Source organism: Aquarana catesbeiana, linkage group LG02 (genome assembly GCF_042186555.1).
Source record: "Aquarana catesbeiana isolate 2022-GZ linkage group LG02, ASM4218655v1, whole genome shotgun sequence".
Classification (NCBI taxonomy): Eukaryota; Metazoa; Chordata; class Amphibia; order Anura; family Ranidae; genus Aquarana; species Aquarana catesbeiana.
The window spans coordinates 87595014-87605267 of NC_133325.1; the positions used below are offsets into that span (position 1 = coordinate 87595014).

The window sequence follows — 10254 nt, forward strand, 5'->3', positions numbered from 1 at the left end:
AATCCCATGCCATTTTTTTCATTGACTTTTATGTGTATTGCCAGGACCGACAATTCATTAAAGCGGCGAGTACTTTTACATGACTTTTTTTCCTTTAGAAATGTCATTTTGTGCAGGGACTGTTGTAAACATGGGAAACATATGCCACTTTACAGGCATACTATAGACACCCCCCAGGTATGAAATTTAAAGGAATATTTAACTTTTATTGTTTCACTTTAAACATTATTAAAATCACTGCTCCCGAAAAAACGGCCGTTTTTAAAACTTTTTTTTGCATTGATACATGTCCCATGGGGCAGGACCCAGGTCCCCAAACACTTTTTATGACAATACCATGCATATAAGCCTTTAAAATTCGTTAGCACTTTTGATTTCTCCCATAGACTTTTAGAGGGTGTTCCACAGCTTTCGAATTTGCCACGAACATTACGTTCGACTCGAACATCAGGGTCTACTTAACCAGGAATAGGGAAGCTCACCAATCAGAGCCACGCTATGCCAATCAATGAGGCATCAGCATGTAATGATATACACAGACTAGATGGGAGTGAAACACACACTTTTATGGGAGAGCAACCATCAGAATGGAACCTTGGTGCAAAGGGTAATTATGGGAAAGGTTTGCATTTTACTTGTAACTAAATATGTTTGCAGATTCATATTTTCAGGAATATACTCTGTATTCCTTTATGTAATTCTCTTATTTTAACCTAATATTTTCTTCCTTGGTGTAGACTATAGATAGAAAAAAAAAAATTTGCACTTTTGATTTTTCACGTTCAGGTCCCATAGACTTTAACGCTTTCGGTCCGTTTGCATGTTCTGCCACGAACCGAGCTGGGGGATGTTCAGCTCATCCCTAGTTATGACTCCCAGTATGTTTTGTGATCCTTGTGTACCATGGGAAACATTTATATAAAGTGACTTACAACAAATTAAAATGTGTTAGTACAGAGTCAGACCAAATAGGAGGAGTGAAGAGAGTTGGGGTAATTTTCCTGACAAATGTATCGGCTTGAAGATATTAGCTGTCACTGTTGCAAGTACCAACTGGCTAGGTCAACAGAACACCAATTTAGCAAAAATAAGCCTAGGTGTAGACAGTACAAAAGCTATACATGTTAGATAGTCTTTTGGGCTGTAGCTTCTGAATAATGTTTCTAAAATAATTTTAAAGGATGGCAAAGAGTAATGAAGTGCAGTGAGTGAGTGTTTTATCTCTAGGACATGCTCCAGGAAGCCTTGACTTTTAAGTGTGTAACTGCCCTGCCGCATTTTGCTCCTCATTGCAGATGTTGTCGGCACGATCAAGTCTTCAGACTGCTGTCACAGTTCTTAAGTGGCTCCGAAAGGTTATGCCTACCTGCTGAGCCTGATTAAGTTGTGTTGAACCTTTCTACAATATAACGCTATTGCCTAACTTGAACTCGGTGTGTTCACTGCCCACCACAACACGCTGCACCTTGCTCATACATTGGTGCAGAGGGCCATATGTATTTCTGCATCTGGGAGTCACAAGTGTTAGCTTACAGCCTTGAGCAGCAGCCTGTACAAATCAATGATACACTGACAGACATACAGGGACAGGTGAGCGTCCCTGATCGCAGATTGTCTCCTTCCAGAGCATGAGCCCCTTTTTGCAGAATCACCAGGTGAAAATAAAGGAAAAATAGCCTTGAAATGAAGAAAACTCATGCAACCACAACATCTAAAGATTGGTAAGCTGCAGTATATTACATTTCTTTTCTTGTGTTTGGATACACTTTAGGATTGTAGAACATGAATATGTAATGAGTAGACCTGTCTCCAAATTTACATTTATCAACTGAGGTTTATATAGTAACAAGCATTTTAAAACATGATAACATATTATCACATGCATTTCAAGTGACCTTGGGTTCTCCATAACCTGTAAAATAGCACTTAGCTTGCGGTCTTCCATCTTGTTATTCAAATTATGTCTAATAAGTTTTTTATTGAAAATATGGCATGGCTGTTTCCAAGGTCACTTATATTATGATATGTATTATATATTTTTTCCTTTTGGATCTAGATTTATTTCACTGGCTGCTCTATGAATCCAGCACGCTCCTTCGGACCAGCACTGATAGTGGGAAACTTCACCTCACACTGGGTAAGATGTCATTGATTCAAAGGCGTTAAAAATATAGGATTATGTTCAGAGTGTTTGAATTGCAGGCAAATGAGCAAACACCAACTTGACACAATTAGGAAATGTATAAACAGATAATATTTTCTGCTTTGATCGTAGCTTTCAGTGCAGTATGCAGCATGGGTTTTTGAATACATACGTTGCCACACGAGAAAATGTCCTACATCTTAGAGACTTGAGATGCCCATATTAGGGCCAAGTTATATGTAGTGCAAGGGGTGCTGATTTATATCACAGGTTCTTTTCCCACTTGTGCAGCGGCAGCCAGACAAACAGCAACATCCACTCCTCTGGCTCAGTAAACAGTCTATGGGTTGCCTTTTTTTAAAGTTTATTGCTGATAAACTTGAATGGGTCTTAGGGAAGCTGTGGGATACTCAAGGACACCAAGCAAGAATGACAAACATGACACCATAAGTACAGTAGTGTTCCAGGCCAGGTAAGCCTTAATGTTAGTGCACCAGAGGTTAATAGCAGTCATTAGGAACCTTCTCCCAAGTCTGTACTCAGTGTCCCTGGTTCTTGGATGTCTCTCTCCAGACTCAGGCAGACAGTCTCCTCAGTAACGCTTCCAGACTGGATCCTCAATGAAACCCCTCTTTTAGCTTGCAAAAAAATTGCAGCAGAATAGCACTCTGCCCCCTCACAGCTAGCAGAATATTCAGATGGACTACCTAGAACCTCTCTTCCTGGAGAAGAACAGGGTTGCCTTAGGCTCCAAACTATTTATGCACCCCCCATCCACCTTCTGGGCACCCTCCCCCAGGGATTGGCTGGAACCACATAAATATTCAGAGTGCTTATTTGACTCTTCCAACCCACTATATTCTAGAAGCCTCAATAAACAGGGGGAAGCATTAAAACCTGAAGCCTACTCAACCCAGAACAGCCCAAAGCAATGACAAGCTGCCCAGCTGATTACAGGAAAGCCACAAGAACTAAATTTACCTAACTTAGATAGCAACCTATCAAGGAGGGTGCTACATATAGGAATTAGCAAAGCTGCTGGATACCTAATTTCTATATATTTGACCATGCATGTTTATGGCTAAATTCCCCAAAGGTTGGACTAATCATGCGGCAGCCTCACTTTTTGTCCGGTATCCTGGTTTTTAGGTGTTTAGACAGCTATATTGTTGTTGGCTTTACATCAGGTAGGCAACATTGATGGCATCAACAACAGCAACAGTCAGAACATCTTCTACATCTGCTCTTAACCTCAAATACATAAAATGGCTTCATAAAAACAGTAAGACCCCTTTCGCACTGGAGGCATTTTTCAGGTGATACAGTGCTAAAAATAGTGCCTGCATAGTGCCTGAAAAAGCCTCAGCTGCAAACCCAGTGGGAAAGCCCAAGTACTTTCACACTGGGACGTGCGCTGGCAGGGCATCACAAAAAGTCCTGCCAGCAGCTTCTTTTGCAGCGGTGGAGAAGCGGTGAATACACCGCTCCTCCACCGCTCCTGCCCATTGAAAACAATGGGGCAGCACCGCCATACCGCCGGCAAAGCACCACTGCAGCGGCGTTTTGCTGGCGGTTAAAACCACCCCCCGCTAGCGGCTGAATAGCGCCGGTAAAACAGCGGTAAAGCGGCACTAAAAATAGCGTCGCTTTACCGCTGACACCCGAGGCGGCTCATTGTGAAAGGGGTCTAAGAAATGTTTCCTAGTCATAAACTGCATACATCTATTAGAACATTTCTGTGTTTAAAAGGCCAGTCCACCTAAAATAATATTGTAGTTAGGTAGAAGCTTGAAGGCTGAGTAAGTCCATGACTTTTCATAGGTCTTGGATACTACAACAGAAAAAAGATGAAGATGGTAGGCGCAAAGGCAGAGTCCCTCTGAGAAACAAGAAATTACAATGATAATAATAATAATAATAAGTCCAAAAAAGGTCCGTCATTAGGACAAGCTGATCCAGGAGCTGAAGCAGACTCTGAAGTACATGGAAGATTAAAATAAAGAAAGAAGCACCTCTAAGTGCAGTATGATCAATACATTTAACAGAGAGATCAGCCTGGTTTAATTCTCAATTCTGTTCCATCGGCATTTGTGTTTTGGGTGTTCCCAACCACCTTTGTGTTCTTTACCTCCTGTTGCATTATCAATAATAATACAATATATTTAATAAAAGTAACAAGGAGATTAAGAACCCCTCATACTGGCCACAGTGGACATTTAGACCAAAATAGTCAAGTACAGATATAGGTGATATATGAAACTGTCAGATAGTTCAATTGGCTTCCATCTTCCAAAATTTGAAATATCAACTTTGAGTGGACTGACCTTTTAATGTTGCCAGGTGCAATGTGTGTATATGTTCAAACAGGTAAGGCATCAGATGTATGTGAATACACATTTACAATTTGTTCAGTTTTGAAAACACTAAAATCAGTGGTGACTTTATAGTAAAAAGTTGCACAGGATGTTTTAGTATTTTTTTTTAACAGTTTACATTTTGAATCAAACAACATTTTTGACAGATCTTCTGGATTGGACCTATGGTGGGAGCCATACTTGCATCATTGATCTACAACTATGTGCTATGTCCCCAAGAACAAACGTTCCGTGAGAAACTAGCAATTCTATTAGGGAAAATGCCATCCATTGAAGTAGAAGAAGATTGGGAAGAAAGACAGGAACAGCCTCGGAGAAAGTCAATGGAACTTCAGACCTTGTAACCTCTTGTAAAATTCAGTCATAGAAAAAGAAAACTTTACAATGTGTAAATTTATATTGTTCAAATGTACCTTGAAGGAAAAGGTTTATGATGTCTAATGATAATTTCACATATCACTGAAAAGAACTTGTATAGTAGGTTGGATTCTAGAAAAAAAGAGCTGATATGAACTGTTTCTTACATTTATCTCTCCTTCATTCTTCTTTACAAAGCACCAAGAATGGATAACCTCTACCTCCAATCTTTAAATGTTTCTGGATCTTTCAGTGTTGCGAAATGGAGGGTCCTAGAAAATCTCAGTTAATAACTATGTCAGGACAAAAATCCTACACAGGGCTCCCACTATTGTTTTCTTGGAGGCCGTAAAAGGTGATAGGCACTCCTCTTAACTACATGGAGAAGCACCAATCTTTTATGAAATTTCTACTTTTATTGGGAAATCCTCATTATTACAGGAAGCTCTTCCCATAATAAGACATATTATTCTAATAGAGAAAATTATTCTTGATCCCAAAAATGTATTAGACTAGTAATGCCCATCCACACCTTTCTCCTATACAGCAGCATACAGAGCAGGTTCTCCCACTGCTAGCCTGGTTTTAGTTTTCAGTAGGTGTGCGGGTAATCAATGTGAACATAAATCACAAATAATTATACTACTTTAACGGCAAAGTGATTTTTTTTTAATTTTTAATGAGAATAAAGGTGAACTAAAAGACTTTTATACTGTACATTTGCCTAGGGATATCCTGTAACTTAAATGTTTCAACAAGTCTACAATTAGCATACATTTATCCACTGGTGCCTTCCAATGATAACATGCTAAGCACTTGTAATTACTATTATTATTGATATGCAAAGTAAGCTGGTTACTACATATGCCAAATAGAACCATGGCAAGGGAGGATTGATTTGCTGCTTAAACAGTAATTAATAGGTACCAAATTGTACAGTACATGTCTTAAAAATAAATACATTTCTAAATAATTTATAATGTTGCTTTATGTTTGTCACTAGTGTTTGTGCAATAAACATAAATAAGAAAATATGTAAAGGCTAGGACCACATTTAGCAAAACAATAAAAAAAAAGCAGGGGAAAAATGTGCTTTCATTATTATTTGGCACATGAGCCCACAAATCATTGCAATCTCGATCAGTGGCTTGTGGGTGAAATGTCAAGCTTCCACAGACCCTTCTTCCAGTTCACTGTCCATACTGAGGTATGGGCTTTCATTTAGAGAGTTGGAAAGGTGTAAATGGATTATGTGATAATGTGTGTTCCATTGAGAATCTTTCTTGACCTAACTGACATTGGCTTGGTATCAAGAGATCCCCAAATTTTCCACTTCTTATTAAGTGATTGAACAGTACTGACTGGCATATTCAAGACTTTGGAAATCTTGTTACTGTATATCCTTTTCCAGCTTTGTAAAGTTTCATTACCTTGTTACGCAGGTCTTTTGAATGTTCTTTTCTACCTCCCCATGGCTCAGTGTCTAGCCTGCTTAGCGCATCCATGTGAGAGCTAACAAACTCACTGACTATTTATACACAGACATTAATTGTGATTTAAAACACCACAAATGTGGCAAATTAACCTTTAATTGCCATTTTAACCTGTGTGTGCCACCTACTATGTCTGTACCAAGGCCAAACATTCCAGGGTATGTAAACTTTTTATCAGGGCCATTTGGGTGTGTTCTGTATCATTATGATTTAAAAAGGATCCAAAAAATGATGTGATAATAAATGGCTTCATGTGATTGCTATCCTTAAAAAAAAAAAAAAAAAATTTGGCATGATCAGTCATATTTTCAATATTAATGACAAAATTTCACACTTTCTGCCAAGCTGCTTCCTCAAATTGGATACTATACTCCTGGCCAGTGGCAGCCCGTAATGCAGGGCGCAGGGGCACCACCCCCCCTATCCATGCATTTGGCCCCCTAATCTACATCCGGACTTGACGCATGGATTCCAATGTTTTTTTTTTTTTTTTATAAATGTGATTAGAGCCAGAGGCACTGCTCCTGGCCCTGCTCACAGGCAGACTGGACACATACAGCACTGTGGAAAAGTTGGCAGGCAGGTGTAAAGGAATGCTGTAAAGTAAGAAAGCTTTAAGAAATATATTTTAATTTATTTTTGTTTATTTTTATCAATTTACAAAATGCAAAGGAAGCAAACAGAAGAAAAATCTAAATCAAATAAACATTTGTTGTGACTACCCTTTGGTTTCAAACTAGCATCAATACTTACATTTGCATACTTTGTACACTTGCCCTAAGTCAAGGCTTTAGAAAGATTAGAGTCAGGTGTATGATTAACCAATTATACCAAGCCGGTGCTATTAGTAATGATCATAGATTTCATGTGTAGGTTGAAACACAGTCGTTAATTGAAACATAAACAGCTGTGTAGGAGGCTTAAAACTGGGTGAGGAACAACCGAACTCTGCTACTAAGGTAAGGTTTTGGAAGACAGTTTCATGTCACAGGTCACACACCATGGCAAGACTAAGCACAGCAACAAGACACAAGGTAGTTATAGAGCATCAGCAAGTCTTTCTCAGGAAAAATGTTAAAGCAAACTGGGGTTTCAAGATGTTTTGTTCAAGCTTTTTTAAAGAAGCACAAGTGGTTGGCCAAGGACACACCGTTCTTACTTCCCTTCCCTTACATCTTCCAACACCAGAAGATGCCTAGCAGTGCCATCGGCACAGAACTGATGGAAAACCAGTGGGACCCAGGTACAGTGAGGCCCGGAATGAAAAGAGAATGAAAAAAGTGCAGGGCCGGGCATGACAGTGTTTAAAGGGGAGACAACAAATGGTTAATCAGGAAAGTGTGAGAGGAAGGGTTATGGTACAGATCGGAGAAGACAGAGTGGGAGGAGCAGTATTTATTAAGGGGGAGGCGGGACTTCCAGGCAGCAGAGGAAGGGGCAGAAAGGAGAAAGCAGTTTGGACACACGCTGCTGTCCTCCACCATCATGCCCGACATAGACCTCATCTTAGCCAGGTTGCGAGCAGGTGCAACGACCAGGGGACCGGAGTGGCTGCATAGCCAAGAGTCAGAAACCATGAAATAAGACCGAGACAGAAGTACAGTTAAATCACTCTTTTTTAATAATAAAAGTAAATAGAACAAAACGTAGTCAAAACATAGCCAAAGTTCAGGAACCGGAATGGATAGTCAGACAAGCCAAACGTCAGGGAGCCAGAGATGAGCGTAGTAAAATAGCAAGCAGGATCTGGAGCCAGAAGGGATGTCAGCCAAGCAAGTCTTTAAACAGGAATGCAGGAGAGTGTCTCTGGGATGTTGACTAAGGCGAAGGCAGAGATCCTCTGGGCTGAGCCCAGCCCTAACAGTACCCCCTACTCAACTACCCCTCCACCTCGGAGGACCACCAGGCTTGAGGGGAAAACGTCTATGGAAATCACGGAGGAGGACAGGGGCATGTATGTCTGAGGATGAGACCCAAGAGCGTTCCTACTGTATGCGCCCACAGAACCTACGGGAGTGAACAATGGACTGTACTTCATACTCCTCATGGTTCTCAACCTGTACAAAGCGAGGACAAATGCACCAATTTAGAATTTGGATGAGAGGTTTAGCACTGGGAAACACTTTTTGAAAGATAAAAAGTGCATTTTATATACAACTATATGGATCAGACCAAAATGACACATGAGGGGGAATGAGGGATAGAGGGACATTGCTCCAAATCAGGGACAGTCCCTCGAAATCAGGGACAGTTGGGAGCTATGGTGTAGACGTTTCTAAAACTTTAATAAAACATACGGTTTATGAACTCACATTTATGTGGTAAATGCAAGCATATAGGTCCCAACAAGGACAAGTCCTGGTGACGCTCCTGCTTTCTGCTCCCTCAGTCTTCCATGCACTGACGCTGTCTGTGTGAATGTCCACTGCTGTAGATGGAAAGCCGGCGCTGTGGAGGGACTCAGAACGAGGTGTGAGGTGCAAAGGCAGGGATGGCAGCAAAGGATGACGTCACTCGTAATGGACGCGTTTCGTTAGCATGCACGCTGCGATATTCCGGAAAGCTGCGCTCCTTTTTCAACAGACTTCAATGGAGGAACCATTCAGGGCCATTATAAAGAACGTTAACAGGGGAGGGGAATGTGACTCGAAAATGTGGGTGACACTAATTGGTGTATACAGAGATGCAGTCAAGAAGCAATTGGCACACATATAAGTGCAAATCATAGCAAATAATAATACACCTAAAATACGAACAATTAAAAAAGCATTTCTTGATGGGCTATTATTTATAATGGGCATAATTTAAATGATAATTACAACTAATAATAATAATAGGTATCTATAAAGCCCAGTATTGCTGATGCTGGATTATTACTAAAAAGAAAAGGGAAAATGTATTTTCAAGAAAGCAATAATTAAAATGAAATAAAAATATATGAATATATGACTAAGGGGCAGTCACATACAATCTTAAATTTGTGGTCACAATAAAGATATAGTCTATACGGACACTATAAACATGTTATGAAAATATAAAAAAATGTTAAAATCAAGGAGGGGAGGGCAGACAGATGATAAACGCACACATGTTCATACAAAACAGGTGTGGAACTATAACAATAATAATATTGTCCACTATCGATGATATTGAATTATAATGTAATTCAACATCTAAATTGGTCACATAAATAATAAAAGAGGATAGTAACAAATAAGTGTTACAATCCATACACAAATATATATAATATATACCGTATTTATCGGCGTATAACACGCACATTCATTTTAAGAGGGAAGTTTCAGGAAAAAAATAAATAAATTTTAAATAAGGAACTTTGAATCAAAATAAGGGTCAGTGCCCATCTGCAGCCTCACCATTGCCATCAATGCAGCCTGATCAATGCCCACCTGCAGCCTCACAAGTGCCATCAATAGAGCCTTATTAGTCCACATCAATGCAGCCCCACCATTGCCATCAATGCAGCAGCCTCACAATTTGCCATCAATGCAGCAGCCTCGCCATTGCCATCTATTGACTTCCTATTACAGAGGCCGCCAAGTAAACAGGAGATTTTCACTGTATGTAATCTGACGGCACTCGTCCCGCTCCCCCCCCGTTGCCTCCGAGGCAGCTGAAATTGTAGTATTGGCGTATAACACGCACACGCTATTTGCACCCGATTTTCATAGTGAAAAAGTGAGTGTTATACGCCAATAAATACAGTATATATGTATATATATATATATATATATATATATATATATATATATATATATATACACACACAAAACTTAAAAAAGGGGGGGGGGAATATGCACAATACAGCATTTTCATTTAACTGTACATACACATGTACATACATATATTGAGGATTTGTAGAATG

General features: G+C 39.8%; 1 protein-coding gene across 1 annotated transcript in view; it reads left to right on the forward strand.

Annotated features, from left to right (window-relative positions):
- The window catches only part of LOC141127021 (aquaporin-5-like), a 45902-nt gene extending 40562 nt beyond the window's left edge, over nt 1–5340 (forward strand). The window contains exons 3-4 of the mRNA XM_073613145.1: nt 2057–2137; nt 4665–5340. Of these exons, the coding sequence (XP_073469246.1) occupies nt 2057–2137; nt 4665–4862 (279 nt within the window). The 3' untranslated portion in view covers nt 4863–5340. The remainder of the gene's footprint in view (nt 1–2056; nt 2138–4664) is intronic.
- The last annotated feature ends 4914 nt before the right edge of the window (nt 5341–10254 follow it).